This window comes from Quercus robur, chromosome 2 (genome assembly GCF_932294415.1).
Source record: "Quercus robur chromosome 2, dhQueRobu3.1, whole genome shotgun sequence".
Lineage (NCBI taxonomy): Eukaryota > Viridiplantae > Streptophyta > Magnoliopsida > Fagales > Fagaceae > Quercus > Quercus robur.
The window spans coordinates 33971988-33989599 of record NC_065535.1 but is presented as its reverse complement, the minus strand read 5'-3'; the positions used below and the strand labels follow the sequence as shown (position 1 = coordinate 33989599).

Genomic DNA, 17612 nt, shown 5'->3' with positions numbered 1-17612 from the left:
TGCCAACCCATGCAACTCATGATAATACGTTTCTCCATCATAGTACACATAGAAATAGTGAAAATCCATCACTGACCTGTTTAAATAATATTGCAGTTGTCATAATCTATAACTAATTAAATAAATTAGGCGTATGGTAAAAAGAATTTATATTCAAATTCAAATTCAACCTCCTCGACTTCGTGTATACACATAAATAATTAAATCTCGATCATACAAATAATTTATACACAGACATAATGTGCACTTAACCCCATATATATATAAATATATATATATATATATATATATTATACACATATAAATAATTAAAACTCAACCATTTCGACTTTATTTTATTAAGCCAATTTTTTTGTTGAGTAATGAATTCATATTGCTATGAACTCCTATATTACTATAAAAGTCAATAGAATACCATATTACCTTTATTTATCAACCACAAGAGTTTTATACAATTAAGCCACACGTGAATTATACTTGGCACTAATTGGGAATTCAACTAACATTTATTAATATGTGTGTGTGTGTGTGTGTATAAATCAGCAGTTGTACATAGTTAATATTTATCTAAAACTCATTACATGAAATACACCTCATGCACAAAAATTTTATACAAACCACATGCAAAGACAATCTAACTAAGCATTTAACTATTACCTCTATATACTGATCATAGCAGTGTTGACCCAAAGGTGGAAATGGACAACACGTTGGTCTTGGATGGAGACACTAACACTAAGAATCCAAAACTTGCAGATGGTGACCTAACTATCAGTAAGGCTTCTGCTTCTTCAGAGGAAATAAAGTGGGAATGGTAGATACTGAAAATGGTTGAGAGCTGGTGAGGGGTTAGAATGTTAAGAGGTACTTGAGTTTAACAAACTTGAGTTCTTAAAGTAAAAAAAAATACTCGAGTTTAGAACTCTCAAGTACCATTCATTATGCATTAATTGAGATGGTTGACACCAGTAAGTTGGTCTGCGTAATAAGTATAGAACTCGAGTTCAACAAACTCGAGTTATGTACTTGCTAAATACTCAAGCTCAGTAAACTCAAGTTCCTTCAATTAAACGTCCACTTTTCTCCAACGACCACTTTGGCAGTTTGTATCCAACATTAACTTCAAAAAACTACTATGGTGGAGTATTAGTCACAATTTATGTGAATTTCTTATTTAAATATTTTATTAATTTATAGAAAATTTTAAAACTTATGATTAAATTTAATACCACATCAAATTATATTACTTACCCAGGTTAAAAAAAGATACTAGTTTGACACAAATACAAATTCTAAGACCCAATTTTTATTAAACAGTATGGCATAGTAACTCTATTTTTTTCTTAATGGTTGGCATCACAGAGCAACGCTTGTAACTTCACTATCTACCTTCCAAGCCCGTTAACAAATGAAAGTTTTTTTCTTTCAAGAGAGAGAGAGATTGTCTTATTGTACTATTGTTCAACTAGCAAGTGAGATACTCTTGACCTACAATACAATGTTAACAACAATCACTACATATAGAGAGGAGCCCTTTAATAAAAGTGGTAAATTCATCAGTAGCACCAAGAATAATGTCGTGGAAGCCCAATTGGTTCAAATGAAACCGGCTTTCATAAGAACATCGTTCAAATGATCCTAGGTTTTGGGTCTTAGCTATATCCTTTCTCTAGTAGCTTTTATTGAGTATTTTTTTTGTTTTGTTTTAATTCCCATTAATTTATACTTCTTTATAATATTTTATGCATATCATTTGTCCCATGACATAGTTCCTATTTTCCAATAAAAAATAATGACTAAATGAAAAAAATTGACATAAACTAACAATTCATAAAAATCAACTTATGAAAAAATTTGGATAAATTAGATTGACATAAACTGAAAAACCAACGTTCCTAATTCCATTTCATGCGTAAGTTGGATAAATAAGATTTAGTAGGTTGAACTAAACTATGCGAAGCGAGGTACATCTGTAACAGAAAAGCCTTTGTGAACTTACCAAAGTGTCCCAGTACAAGGTCTTTTTTGTAATATGGTGTCGAGTGCGGGGAAGAAACCACACCATATACTTGTCATTGTAGCTCATCTCCCAATGAAAGAGTAGTGCATCGGCAATTGTGGCGTGCGTAGCCCATTTAGCAATATGCGTGGCATGTTCTACAACTCAGTTTTTGTCTTGCTTGCCCTGGAGTGTTATTTTGTGTAGTTCAGGTAAAGTATTGACATCGACTGGTATGTCTAGCTTCATCCCAAACTGTCAAAGAACACGTTTTGGGTGATGGCCTTCAACCACCTAAAAATGTATGAATGGCACGATAGACCTCCATATATGTTGGCTTGTCGTTCAATATGCGGGCAGGGAACCTAACACAGACTTGTATGGCTCCTAGACAATCTGCAATGATCCAACAAATGCAAACAACCGTATTAACAATATAATTAGAAAAAAATGTGTAACTAATGTGAACAATACATAATACAAAGACATATCTCTATTCTAAAAAGTTTAACTCAAAATGTTTATTCATTCCAAAGCAAACTGTAAATAGAACAACTACATGCCAAAGCGGTCCCTACCAAAGGCACGATACTTGATTTGGCCGTAGCGAAGCAAGCGACATACGATAGGCGTGTAGGATGAGCGTTGCATGTTTAGTTGTGCACTTAGCCCCTTTCAATCTAGCAAACAACACACACATAACCTTCATATTAGTTACTTACATAATTCCCATGCAAAAAAGTTAATGCGGAAATGTAAAACGATAACTATCTAAGATCCTACATACCTAACAGCAAGTGGACTTGATGTAGTGCCTGGTGTGGATGCCACATCACAGGACATATGTGTGGAAACCTGGCCCACGCCCACAACTACACCAATAGCAATGCACCGCCAATCTACTTGGTTGTCTTCTCTGATGCCTTACAGAGGTGTCTATATAGCCAACTTAGTGCTGCTCTACCCCAGCTATAATTCTTTCCATTGCTGATTGGATTGAAAAACTGTAGATACATGACTGAGAACCATTCGCTAGACTTGTCCATAAACAGCATACCACCCAACATCTCTAGTATGTAAAACCGAGCATACCACTACACAAGCAAGTCATTGGCGCTAGCCAAGAGGGGGTTGCTAAACCGTGACTTAAGCCAAGACGCTCTTAATCGAGCCCCACACAGCACTGTGGTGTTCTCATTAGCACCGACGTCTTTGTGTGGCGGCCTATGGCCTAGCAACTTGGCGCAGAGGTTGCCCCAATCATTCATACGGGTAAATCCCACCACCGGCAAGCCATCTACAGGTACCCCCATTATAACCTCCATGTCTTGTAGCGTGATGGTCATCTCATCGTGGGACAAGTGGAATGAGTGCGTCTTTGGCCGCCATCTCTCCACCAACGCCGTGATCAGTGCATGGTCAAGGTTTATATCTGGGACCCGAAGTAGCCCACCTAACCCCGCATCTATGATATAAGCGGCAACCCGTGGATCTAACCCACCTTTAAGCACACCACTAAATCAGTGACGACAAGTCAGTACACCTAGCACTTCCTACAAACAGAGTAACGTTGTAATAATAATAGCATTCAATAAGCACGTAATAATTACACTTCAAATTTAAATGCCAATGTAAGGGACAAGTGCATAGTAAGAAAAATCTTTGTAGTACATATAGTAAGTACGATTTTGGACAAGTGCATCCCTTGCCTACCGAAGGAGCATCCCAAAACAAACTTGAACAATGCTCAAGCTGCCTTGTCAAGACAGTACTCACAGAGGGTCCCGCTCGATGTGGGTCCATATCTGGCATAAATTAAAGGTGATCAATGGCCCATTAAGTGACTACTAGCCGAGTACATACAACAGTTATGCCAATTGTACTTAAAAGCAATAAAATACAACAATATGCATCCTAGTACAAGATATTCAAATAGGAGCTTAAACACCATAAAACATCAAGATAAAATACTATCAACAGGTCCAAATCCAATGGTTTATTCTTTAATCCCAATTACCAGTACTGGACAAGGATTAAATCGTGTAAAAAACCATAAGAAACTTTGGGCACAGAAGAATAAACCTAACCCCCAAACCGTAACCCCCAATGGTTTAAAAGATATTTATCTAAAACTATAAGGTTGATATAAAAATATTTGAGACAATGTGATTTAAATCAAACTTTTCATAAACTATATGAGGTTAACAATTTCACAATTTGTGATTATTTTAATTTTGTGATTCATGGGAAGTGTTCACTTAGGAGTTAGGACTTGTGTTTAGAGGAAAGTAATTATTGTTTCACACTCCCTAATGTATACTTTGCACATACAATATACACACTTTTACGCAAAGACATATCGAAGTATTCATATTTTTTAAAAGTGTGTACGTTTAACACGTAATGTACACATGATTTATATAGAAAGTGTGTAAAAGAAGTGTGAAACAATCAAAGTTCGAATTCAAAAATCTAGAAAGTCAAACTAATCGTAAACTATATATAGGAACTCTTATATTTATGCATGTCATATTGTATTGTATTGTAGCAAAACAATGGATATACGATTAGAATATATATCTCAGTTATTTTTCTCATAACTCATAATCAATAATCGAGATAGAAGTAGGTTATTGTCCTATTTTGACTTACCAAAGAGGAATGTTGTCCAAGAGAAAACAGAAAGGAAAAGAAAAGGTAACCTGTGTCAAATCTAAATTTAATCCCAATCCTAATTACCACAAATAACCCTAACCCCCAAACCATCCTAAACCAAATGGTCAAACAAATATTGAGAGTAAGATTGAGTATGTACCTTGTGATTCGAAATTGAAGATGCAGATCACCAACTAAAGACCTCAATATCATCAACATCGAGATTGAGAGTGAGAGTACACCCGAGAGAGAGAGCGAGGGGGAGAGTGAGAGTGAGAGCAAGAGCAAGAGCGAGAGCAAGAGCGAGAGTGAGAGTAAGTGAGAAAAATTAGGTGGGAGGGAGATTGAGAGCGAGCGGGAGAGTGAGAGCGAGAGGGAGACTGAGAGCGAGAGTGAGAGGGAGATTGAGAGAGTAAGATTGAGTGAGAGAGAGGGAGATGAGAGTTAGACTGAATGAGTGTTAAAACGGGGAGTGATTTTTAAACTTGCATAGTACTCGAGTTCATAGTACTCGAGTCTGTGGAGCCTAGTACCCGAGCCAAACCCAAGTTCATTAAACTCGAGTATGGTGGACTATAATAATCCTGGAACCCAAGCCAGACTCGCGTTTAGGGAGCTCGGGTACTGTGTATGTAAAACAACATAGTACTCATGTCTTAGGAACTCGAGTTTAGTCAACAAAGAACTTGAGTTTAAGACCATCGAGCTTGGTGGCATTTTTTAATGTGCAAAATTCCAGCTCAGCCAATACCATGCCGGCAAACTCAGTAGGAACTCGAGTTTAAAGAACTCGAGTACTAATCAAAACTTGATTTTATGAAGCTCAAATACTGAAAAAGTGGTAGACTGCTAAATATTTTCGAAACAGTGCTAGATTGCCACAAAGTTTGTAAAAATGTGGTATTTGGCTATTTTCACCTTCATTTTAGTGCTGAAACTAGATATTGAGCTATGGCTTATACTGCTTCTGAGAATTCTCTCTCTCCTTTCATGACTTAAGCCAACTTTTCTATGCAAACGTTCTATGACAATCAAATTTCCATCTTCATCACTAGAAATTTTGTTTTCCATGAGAGACTGTTACTTTATTCGATATATGTTAATGTGGCAATGGTTCACTTAGATGACATTCTCATAATTTATCAAGAAAAAGATGACATACTCACAAGGCATTTAGTTAAAGCCTAATTCAACGTCTACCTTTTTAAGTTGGGCATGTTTGAGGAGTGTTATAATTACTGTCATTATTTTACCTTAGCAGCGTTTTCTATTTACCATAGTGGTATTCGTGTAATCTCGCCATATCACTCTAATATAATTATACAAATATGAGCACAGGTGAGTGGCTGATTAAGAAAACCCTAAACCTTTTCTCAAATCTCCCCTCTCCGCACATCATTTCTCTCCTTCAACCCAAAGCAAACCATCAACCTGTTTTGCACAATACTTCTTACCACCCGTGGAACCTTCTGCAACGGTTTCAAAATCTTTACAAGATATTCCCTGAAGCATCTAAAACTGGAAAAGGCTACAACAGGAAATTCACAGTATATCAGTAAACATAATAGTGCATTCTAATTAATTCAGTCATCTACTGTTAAGAATCACGTGCATATCACCCTTCATCTTTTCCAGCCAAAGAAAAACAAATAATCAAATACATACATCATAACCTCCACAGCTATCTACTTTGAACAAACAATACATGTGTTGAATTGTTCATGCCGCAAGAGTGCATCTACACCCTTCTCTAAGACTCGGTCTAGGAAAACAGAATTGCACACCAAAAGCTTGATGTCAATGATTAAACTAAAGAGAAAGATGTCTCAAGCAGGTAAAATTTGGAAGAATTTTCTCTACCAACCCAAAAAAAAAAATATTATTGGTAAGAGAACTGAACTGAATATGCCATATGATTGGGCTCCGAACTTAAATGAGGAAAATCTTCCAAGAGCTTGACCGTGAGAATCCACATGACATGATGCTTATAACTGGAAAGTGCCCAACTCATGGCCATGCCCTGTAAGAAGTACTTTCCGTTCACCAACCCATTCTAGCCGATAAGACAGATCAAGATTATGAATCAACAGTTTCAAGCGGTCAGCATGACTCACACTGCTAGCATTCTCCTGCAAAAAGAAAGATAAAAAGGTGTTATCTTCAACAAGGAACACTTGCAGTGATCCTTAGTGGGTCAACAAAACCAGATGGATGCAAAATATATAGATGGCAGTATTATTGGCAGAAGTCATAATCAAACAGACTAAAGTGAAAAATATTTAAGGATAGATGGTAGTATCAGCTTCAAAATTCATGTCTATAAATGCAACATAACTGATAACACAAAGGAAAAATACCTGTGAATTGACCTGTCTGTCGTTTCCCGTTATGCTTGCCATGATACTCAACCTCGAAGAATTAGGTGAGAGTCCCTCCCATGGAGGAACAAAGATCAGTTTGGTGCATTGCACAGGAACATAATTCCGGCTCAATCTTTCCCACCATACAGATCCCAATGACCACCATCTGATCATCAACCCATGCTCGGAAAAAGCAAGCAGCCCCTGCATTTAATAGGATACAAATTAAACTTCACCAATTCAAAAAATCAGTGGAGAAGGCAACTGGAAAAGATAGGACTAGAATCCATTAACAATAAACGCTAGACAGCTAGAGCATAATAAAGCCTTATTTTGAAATGTGAATAAGATCAATGCAGCTGGCCATGGTTGAAAGTAAGTCAAATAATGAATTGACAAAAAGATTATGAACAAAAAGAATACAACAAGTTTGAACTAACTCACTGGGCAAAACTGTCTTGTGAGAGGTAAAGACTAGCTTTGCCTAGTGAGTTAGAGTGAGGGCACCTTTGGGTGTGTTGGGGTTTTGGGTTAGTTTATGTTTGAGAGTCTTTTTGTGACAGTTTGTGTGGTTGTAATTTCTATTATTAATAGTGAACTTTGGTTGGCATTGCCCGTAGAGGTGGGCTTGGAGTTAGCCTAACCATGTAATTTTCTTTTTTTGTTCTGGTGCTTGGTATTTTATTATGTTGCATGTATTTCACAACACAAATAATTCTTGCCCCTGCCATATAAGTGCTAAGCCCCAATTTAATCTATAAGAAAAAGATAAATTACCATGGAGTAGACTTGGGAAGGATCATGCTAGAAAAATGGTTAAGCAATTTAGCATCTCCTATAAGCTTAAGCTTAAGTTCTTGGTACAAGTTGTAATTTATCATGTTATCAGAACAGGTGGTCCTGAGTTTGAATTTTCTCTAATCTACCTCCCATTTAAAAGTTATAAATTCCACATGTTGGTCCCACCTATTGATAGAGAGTCTAGGCCCACACGTAGGGGGGAGTGTTAGATCTACCCTTCACGAATTTAAAAATTCCAAGTGCAGGGACCAAACACATGGAATTTACGACTTTAAAATTGAAAGTAGATTGCAGACATGGTTTGAACTTAAGACCACTTGCTCTAATACCATGATAAATAATAACTTGTCCCAAAAACTTAAATTGATTGGTAATGGTTAATTAATCACTTAACCATTATTCTACTAATGGTTCAAAATCACTCAACCTAACTAAACCTGCTAACTCACAATTATTCAAACTACAATATAATGGCACTTAACATTATAGAGATCTCCAAACAAAAAATGAAAAGACTAATATTTTCTTTTCTTAAAAAAAAAAAAGAAAAAAAAAAAAGAAAAGAAAAGCAAACTGGGTTGGCACTGGTCAGTCAGATCCAGAATCAAGACCAAACCTTCTAAATCAGGTTGGTTACCAGGTTTGTTCAGACATTGCCACTATTAATAAATCTTATTTTAATTATCTGCCAAGTGAATACATGCAGAAATAAAGATGCTATAGAGAAAAATAAGGTTGGTCATTGTATTATGAACAAGCATGAAAAGGAAAATTTGTGTTTCTAGAGTCTATCAGCAAATAATTAAGTACCTCTCCATCTGGCGAAAAGCTCAAAGCTGAAATTGCAGTAGTTACCACCGTTTCTGATGCTGTTGCAAGCAAAGTTGGAAGTCCAGGAGGTCCAATTGCATCCAAAACTTTGATTTTCATCACACTACATTGGAAGTCAAAAGACACAAAAAATTGAAACAATTGTTCTCTTCCATAATCTTTGAAAAGAAATAAAAGAAGCAAGATGACTGAAACAGTTCAAGAAAAACATATAAAGTACATAAGAAATATAAAACTAATTCCAAGGGTGTCAGGAAGAAGAAATTCTTGCTCGTATTGAGAAAAATTAAAGATCAAAAGTAATTTAAAATAAATTTGTGCCACATATATGAAGAATTGATCTGTCAAGGATGCATAGCTGACCCCAAATTTTGGGACGAAGGCTTTGTTGTTATTGTTGTATATGAAGAATAAGTCTTTTTTTATTAAATATGACCCCAACAGACAATTCATCATATAAACAAATAATTAATTTGATAACATATGCACCAGCTTGGAAGCTAATTAATAATTAATCACCTAAACAGAGTACTATATGCATGGGTTTTTTTCCAATTTTTGAGTTAATTATAATTAATAGGACCTCAAAAATATAGCATCAGCTTCCCAAGTTCCTTTTCGTGATTCCCCAGATACTGTCTTTGCCTTGCCTCCAGGAAAAGAAGATCATGATCTGTAGGCCTTCTACCTCCAAGCAGCACTGCTCCATTAGGCTTTTGCCCATGCTCAAAAACTAAAAAATTAAATGGCTGTCCAACCATGCTTGTGTATTTCTTTTTTCTTTTACTTTTGGTGTTGGGGGGGGGGGGGGGGGGGGGGGTGGTGGGGGATGCAAGGGATTTTTTTGATAACATGCTGGAAGGTCTGACATATTTAATAACCCAACACTGTTAGTCCCATTTGTGCATTCATTTAAATGGAAAAAGGTTATATTGGATCTCCTAGTACCTTTGCACATCATATACCCGAATGCTAGCATTGTTGAGCTCTCCAATCACATCCCCAATAGCCAATCTGGTCCATGTGTCATTCAAGGCTACCATCGGGAATACACGTGCAACTTCCTTTAAGGCTGTCATTGAACTTTGAAAGCAAGTTTTACGCATGACAGAATTGCTAGGGTCCATAGTTTGTAAAATGAAGTTAACCACCTGCAAATCTGTCCAAATGTCATATATAAATTCATATTGACTCAATAACAATATTTTTCGGTGGTGAAAACTGATTTAAATTTAAGAGAAGTAAAATATTCCTCCGCATTGTGAATAACTGCAATAGACAGATAAAAAAAAACAGGGATCAGCAAGGGTGTTAACTTTTGGTGGACTACAACAAATCTTGATAGCCTGTGGAATTGGATCAGTCACCACCAATCAAGTAATAACAATAATAAAAAGGAAAGTGATAGAAGCATGAGCCCACAGATAAAATATTTGAGTAAAAACCAAATGTGTGAAGCAACAAGCAGTTATGACACGAACTTCCCTAAAAGATTTGAAACAAACACAATACAAAATAAAAAGATGATTACTGAAATTATTCATTCAGCAGTTATAACTGAGTACATATACATAAGTGCATACAAACACAATAATCATGACTCTTAATGTAATTATCTTAACAAGGAAAGAATAGGATACACATCAACAAACTAAGAGTCCAAGATATGTAAAGCAATATATAAAATGACTCATATAGAGGCTCCAAATCCTATCATCAGCATTCCAACCTGACATACTAAATCTAACAGATCTCAAAACCATATATCAAGAACATTAATGGCATCACCCGTGCCTCCTTTATGCTGCTACACACAATGCTGAATTTTCTATAATTTTGCGTGATGTCATGAATTTAAGATTTCATCATTTTAATCCCCCCCCCCCCCCCCCACCAAAAAAATATAACAAAAGCACATGGACTATTCGCTGCTTAATTGGAATTGGCCATACAAACCTTATCAAGGTACTGAGCCAAGCTTCTTGGAGAACCACGGATAACCCTGATGAGTGTCATAAGGGATACCAAATGAACAGGTGAATCGGATGCTGTAGACCAGACTTGGCTCTCTATAAAAGTTAAAAATCCTGGTATATCAGCCAGTGCTAAACTTGGAAGAAGAATCTCAACCAAAGTTTCCCGAATGGCAACTGGTATAACTGGATTCTGTGCAGCTGAGTTCGCTGATGGGCCACTAACACACTCTATTTGGAAGAATATATCTCCAACCAAACGAGGTATTTCAGAACCAAGGCAAGCTTTCCATGTACTTTCCATGCCTTCTGCAAGGAGCTCTGCTGCAGTAGAACTATATTTCCCATTCATTGCCATAACCAATTTCACTAATGGATGAACAACCAGCATGGCAAGATTTGGCTTGACAAGGCTGGGATACCAAATAGACAATGCTGCTGCAACAATAATATGAGAAGTCATTGCATCTTGGCTCGTTCCTCCTACACATGAAATCCAGTCTTGCATTTCAAATGATTCTAGCCAAGCAAGTATCTTAGATTCCTCAACCTGAGATATCCCTTGTGTTTCCAGCAGCTGGTCAGAATGCAATCCGTTAGCAGATGTTTCTTCTATGTTTAATTTGTCATGTTCATTTTCTCTGGTTCCAATTAGAGAGTTCAAATTTGCTTGATCAGTTGCTTTTTGACTCCGTAGAGGAAGTGGAATTGCCCGTGAAGCAGCACAGTGGAATAAAGAACGAGCAGCCATACGTACGTGTTCACTTTCATCTTGCCAGAAACTCACCAAAAGCTGTAAAACAGAGAATAAGAAATAAATAACTTAAAATTAACCAAAACTAACTGGTCTACTCAGCCATGCCACTAGCTCAACTTGAAGTCATTTTTCTCATATTATCTTACAGAATACTAGAACAATGAAACACACATGATTTCTCACCAGACATTAGGATTGTTAAATTACTGATTGTCCCAAAAGCTTAAGCTATGGGATAGAACTTAAGATCTTCTGCTCTGATACCATGTTAAATTACCGATTATCCTAAAAGTTTAAGCTATTGGGATATGAAAATTTTAATTATTTAACCACATACTTCTAACAAGGATAAATGCTTTTTTTAATAAGTAAAAAGTTACTTATGAAGGTCATTAGGATAAATGTTAGGTATTTGAAAAAACTGAAACCAGGCTGTCAGGATTCCATCCTGTTAATACACATAAAATGTAATTAAATCTTACCTGGAGTTTTGCAATTAACTGAACTACTAATTTTATTTAATGCTATGTTTGGTTGGGGAGAACTCAGACCAGGAACAATGGTTTTAGAATTTTAAGTCTTGTTTCTACATCGCAATCTTCTCAGTAACCAAATGGATCAGATGTGCACAGTGAGGACTAAAAATCAGTATATACTTTCAGAAGATATATCTGCATCACATGTTATCTAATTGCTTATAATAAATTATCATGTGAAATTACTACAAAAATATAGAATGCTTCTGTACCCTCTGGTTAGACAAAAACCAGGTGAGAAGCCATTTATATACACAGAGAAGAATCCTATAATGTATGAATCCTGTGCCTGACAGCAAATCAAAACAGTTGTTGAAAAATAGAAGCTTTTCAGGTACTCATCACCTCTAGAACATCAGGAAGGGAAATCCCAATTAGTAATTTAGTTAACACAATTTAATGACCTTGTTCCTTGATAGGAGTTCATTCAGATCTGACATCAGCCTAAGTGAGTAGTTCAAATAATGTGATACATTATTAAGAAAATAAAGTAATTTTGTTGCTTTCTTAAGGTAACAACATTATTAAGGCTGGACTAATAAAAAACGAGCCTCCTTCGGATAGAATGAAAAACATCATGAATATTTGTCTTATATTTACTAAGTCAATTTCACACAATATTAGGTTCAGATAAGGAATATAGAATAACAAAAGCATTAGCACAAGATAGAACCTGGAGTAAGGGTGGCTTCAAATCTGGATATTTTTCTGCAAAATTCCTAGTATAGAATGCTGCTAAAGCACTGCAAATAATTCCCATTATGTTGAAAAATTAGCAATAAAAATATATATAACTAGTCTACATCACTTCTAAGGGAAAACAATGATTATACAGGGAATAAAAAGACCAGAGGAAATGCTCAGTTGGCATGATTGACATTTAGAGAGAACATTGCTACACTAATAACCTAGAAAAGGAATTAAAATTGAGCACCGTAATTACATTTATTCTACTGCAGAGGACAACCTTAGTATCAGGCTTCCTTTAAAGTAAACGATCAGCTAGGCCTAAGGTCAACTGAATGAAATATACCTAATCTTCATTTGAAGTTTTCTTTTGAGTCAAAATATATATATTGCTCACCATTTGGAGTCAACAATTGCCCAGTAGACAAGACAATAACTTGATTTAAAGAACATATTCATATCCAGATGGCCAAAGAGATTACAAACCTACAATTCTTTTAATCACGAAAATTGTCCACAAACCTCTTCAGATATAAGCCAAAATGGAGCTAGTTAATTTTTTCTTTATCATTTTTAGCTATTTCAAAATTTTTGACATTCTTACCTTTCCTACACAAGTTTCCAGCAATATTGCAACTAAAAAATGAATAACTGAACAGGATGAGGAATAATAAGTCTAATAGAAATTATATAATGCAGTGTATGGAACCTTTGTATTACCTACTAGCAGTGGAGCCAGAGTGAGACAAGCTAATCATGCGTTGGGCAAGGGACACTATTGTCAGTGATCTCATTGCACAAAATTCGGATGAAGATTTCCAAAGCTGAAATATTGTTTTCAACATCTCAGGAAAAAGTGGAAGGAACCAAACAAGAAAACATGTCCCAACATTTAAAACAGTTCATCCAAAATACCTCAAGGATAGAACTCAAACCAGGAAATGTCAACGTCAAAGACCCTTTGTCCCCAAGCAAACCGGAAGCTACAATAAGATTCTCCGGCCTCTTTAGCTTCATGTCAGTTATAAGTAAATTATCAAGCTCACAATCTACATTCCACAAGTGTAAAAATGACAAGCTAAATCGAAGTAAACATTCTTCAAGTGATCTAATCCAGTCAAGTTCTTCCATAGAATCAGTCATGCTTCCATGCATATCAGAACCATCATCTAAATTAATGTGGCGTGGGCTTGGTCTTTCAGTAACCTGTTCCTTCACATTGGTACTATCTGCCTTATCATTGCCATTAGCAGTGGATTCACGCTTCTGACAGGGAAACATCAACAATCCAAGGTCAAAACTCAGAGTTGAAATTCCAGGGAATGGACAATAGCATTTGATGGAAGGCTTGATGCTTTGAAGGATTGATTGAGTGGTTAAATAGGGTTTTACAGAAATTCCTTTACTAACATTTGCTTGGGAAGTATTGGGCTCAATTATATTTGTAATACCTGGCACCACATTTGACAAAGTAACCAACTTCTCTTTATTATTTAAATTAGAAGGAGAAAAGCTTCCATCGTCAATTATTGGAAGATTTAATAAGGAAACTGAGGTATTTCCATTCAATACAGTGCCATATAAGGAATTCAAGCTGATGCCTTTACAGAAATGATCAAACATTGAATGAGAAGCAGTCCCACGAAGAACCCGCTCCCTGGCACCAGACTTTACATCCCAAATATATAGAACATCATTGGCATCAGACGTTCCTGAATAATTTTGGCAGAGGCATGCAATATAACCTCTTACACCATCCCATACAACTTTAGCAGGACAGCTGGGGTGTCCAGGAAATATTCTCTCAACCCGCAAAGTCTCAAGAGAAGCAAGAGCAACACATGAGTCCTCCCCAACAGAAAGGAAGCAATCACTCCAAGGGTGGTCAGTCCGAGATGGAGGAAGAATTATTTGGCACACTGGAGCCACATGTTGGTGCATTACCGTAATGATATTTCCTGTGTCAAGATCCCATATACGAACCGTGCAGTCCATGCTACCAGACACTAAAACCTGATTGAAACTCCATCCTTTGCTAGTACCCAACATTTGATGCGCTGCCAAACACAATACAGCACCTGTGTGTCCTAGAAAATATTGCCTGGATACATGTGAACTCACTGCACATCGTGGACTATTACCATGAGAAGTAAGTCCATGAAACAAATCAAGTCTTACAACCTCTATTTCCCCACTAAAGAAGCCATACACAATACCATAAGGTGCATAGAGATTTTCTGAAATAACCATGGAAGAAGATACAATCTGTCCCTTATGCACACAGCCATAATTATAATCATCTTCATGTATATTATTAACACTTGTTGAACTTGGACCAGAAGATTGCTTAGAACTTAACTCATTCTTCCAACCAGCGGGGCCCTCAATTTCTTGAAGTGGAGTAGAGTTCGCAATCCAATCAACAAAAAAACTACTTTCTCCAAGCATTCTGCATTGCAAGCACAATTTTCCGTGGTCATCATGTTCTGAATGTAGTGACCAGATTGTGATGTGTGGTTTCCACTGTAAAGGTTCTTCAACACCAAAGCAAAGTGAGTCAATGCGAAGAAGATAGCAGTTCAATTGAATTAAACAAACTGACAATCTTACATCATGGGGATGAGAAGTGGAAGGGATCTCACAAAGTAGCTCACTTTTGAATATGCTATTTGAAAATGATATTGTGTACACAACTGCATAACCTTTATTATTCCACACGGAAAATTTTTTAGAAAATAATTCATTTAGTTCATCGTTGTTCAGCTCATTCCCAAAATCTTCACTTTCAAGAAACATTCCCCCTATGACATGAGATTGAGCTGACTTGCTTTCTAGACAAATGAAATTGTCCTCAAAATAAATCTCTCCAATTGTAGTACCACTGGCTAACAGCCTAAATACGCATCGGTTTTGCAAAACAAAAGCGATAACATCCCCACGAGTTGCAATTGACAAAACCTGTCCGCCCTCACTCAATTCATCTGCCCAGACAGTCATTCCTGACTGAGAAGAACTTTTATGTGAACCAGTCCCAACCTCCCCATCTCGGTGGGGATCCTTTAATATCGAAACCAATTGCAATCTACCAGACAAATCACCCATGACTACAGAATGTTTTTCTCTATGCTCAGTGGGTGGAACTACAGCCATAAACTTCAACGAGCCAATAGATAAATTCCCATGAAAAACAGTTTGGACAATTGTAAGGGTATATGTATCAACAACTACTACAGTACACTTTGGTGGTTTTCTCTGCTGAGACACTCTATCCACTGACCCTTCACCTCCTTCTGCAGAGTCAGTGGAATGATGACCAGACACATGGACAGTGTCTACAAAAGAACAGCCAATGCATACGTATCTTGCATTCGAAGGCAATGTTCGAACCATGGATGGACTACCTACCCAAGGTGGCAATCTCCTCCTTCGTCTGCAATGCCCACTGCTTCTGCTCCATACACACAACACACCATCAGTACACGCACTGATTAACGCACCATAATAACCAGAAGTAGAGTTCCCCCCACCATTAGTCAAAGAGTCTTTCTTCTCATTTCCAAATGCCACAACAGGATAACAAGTCCCGAGATCAGCTATGGGCGCAGCATGGCCACACAACATAGCTATTGGCGTAATTTCCTGTTCCAAATGAAAAGTTATCACATTAGGCCATGACCAATTTTTGCTGGAAGAAAAATCTGGTTTTTTTATATTTTCTATAAATTATAGAGAAACAAAATTATTTATAAACAAACAAGAATTTAATCCAGCCAAGTACTGTGGTTGAAAAAAGAAAATTTGCTTAAATCTAAGAATAGCACTAGACTGACACAAATTCCAAACTGAAGCTTATGTTTGGTTGCTGAGAAAATGTAGGCAAAGAAAATGCCACATATAAAAATTGAAAATTTAACTAATAACAACATTTTCTCAGCAAGCATACAGAACCACATTTCAAAACCAAAACAAAAATCCATTCGAATTATATTAGAACTTAATTTGTGCGATTCAGCTAAAAGTTTTGAATAAGTGATTTTAATAAACAATGAGTAATGCAAGAAAGTAAATTAAAAGAACGCTAACTACAATTAAAATTTTAACTATATTACTAAATTTTCTCAGCAAACAAACAGAACCGCATTTCAAAACCAAAATAAAAAATCCATTCCAACTATATTAGAACATAATTTGTGCGATTCAGTTAAAAGTTTTGTATCAGAGGTGGTGAGCGAAAAACAACGAGTAATGATAGAAAGCGAATGAAGAGGAGGCAAGCTAAGATTGAAATTTTAATTATTACTACATTTTCTCAGCAAACAAACAGAACCGCACTTCAAAACCAAAACAAAATTCCATTTGAAGTATTTTAGTGCAAAATTAGTGCAATTCTGCTAAAATTTTTGGTTCAGTGATTTTAACAAACAGGTTGTGAGCCAAAAAACAAAGAGTAATGATAGAAAGGAAAATTTTTGAAGAGAAGCGAGTTGAGTTACCGGGTTGGACTCGGTGGAGGAGAGGTTCCACCAAATGATAGAGCCATCGGATCCGCCGGTGTAGAGAGTCGGAGGAGAGTCGAGCACCGCCGTGGCGGTGACTCGGTGAGACGGAGGCGTGGCTGACCATATGCACGCCACGGATCGGCACTTCATGACTCAGTGAGTCGAGGTGAGTCACGATGATCGCATTCGAGCGCGAGTGAGCGAGTTTTGATTAGAGAAGAGCAGCGGACGGAGAAACTGTACGGAATGAGTTGAAAAGCAATTATCGTAAGAAGTTAACTGGAGGGAAACTGGTTGTTCTGACGTGGCGTGATATGAATGGTTCAGGGGCTTTTAGTCGAAAATTTTGCATTTTTTTTTAATAACTTATATTTACGAAAACCAGTTTTTTTTTTTTTTTAAAAAAAAATCATTTATTCAATTTTTTTAAGAAATAATTTATGTCTTTGGCCAATTCTTTTGAATGGTTTCAATTCATTGTATTTTGTGTGTATTTCCATCTTGTTACAACACA

The 17612-nt window shown here is 36.5% G+C and overlaps 1 protein-coding gene and 1 long non-coding RNA gene across 3 annotated transcripts; both read right to left on the bottom strand.

Moving 5' to 3' along the window:
* Nucleotides 1-1965: 1965 nt before the first annotated feature.
* On the bottom strand, nt 1966-3121 carry LOC126713447 (uncharacterized). Its single transcript, XR_007651346.1, has 3 exons — nt 2787-3121; nt 2578-2679; nt 1966-2395 (listed from the first exon to the last, which is right to left on the bottom strand). It is a non-coding gene; the product is annotated as an uncharacterized LOC126713447 (long non-coding RNA).
* Nucleotides 3122-6206: 3085 nt separating this feature from the next.
* On the bottom strand, nt 6207-17369 carry LOC126713442 (uncharacterized). Of its 2 annotated transcripts, XM_050413196.1 has the most exons (9): nt 17093-17365; nt 13515-16238; nt 13320-13423; nt 12586-12655; nt 10603-11412; nt 9595-9797; nt 8626-8749; nt 7012-7218; nt 6207-6783 (listed from the first exon to the last, which is right to left on the bottom strand). In XM_050413196.1, the coding sequence occupies exons 1-9, from the start codon at nt 17246-17248 to the stop codon at nt 6640-6642; spliced, it is 4542 nt and encodes a 1513-aa protein (XP_050269153.1). In that variant the 5' UTR covers nt 17249-17365; the 3' UTR covers nt 6207-6639. The 2 variants fall into 2 exon arrangements, 1 of the variants encoding a protein (XP_050269153.1); XR_007651345.1 differs by lacking the exons at nt 6207-6783; nt 7012-7218 and having other exon boundaries at nt 9595-9805; nt 17093-17369.
* Nucleotides 17370-17612: the final 243 nt, after the last annotated feature.

Bases quoted from the DNA above. Each gene is read 5' to 3' on its own strand.
- LOC126713442 (XM_050413196.1), bottom strand. From the start codon at position 17,248: ATGAAGTGCCGATCCGTGGCGTGCATATGGTCAGCCACGCCTCCGTCT. The intron at 9,798-10,602 runs GTTTGTATGGCC...ACAGATTTGCAG, and splicing joins TGGCTCAGTACCTTGATAAG to GTGGTTAACTTCATTTTACA. The intron at 8,750-9,594 runs GTACTAGGAGAT...CTTCCAATGTAG, and splicing joins CGGGTATATGATGTGCAAAG to TGTGATGAAAATCAAAGTTT.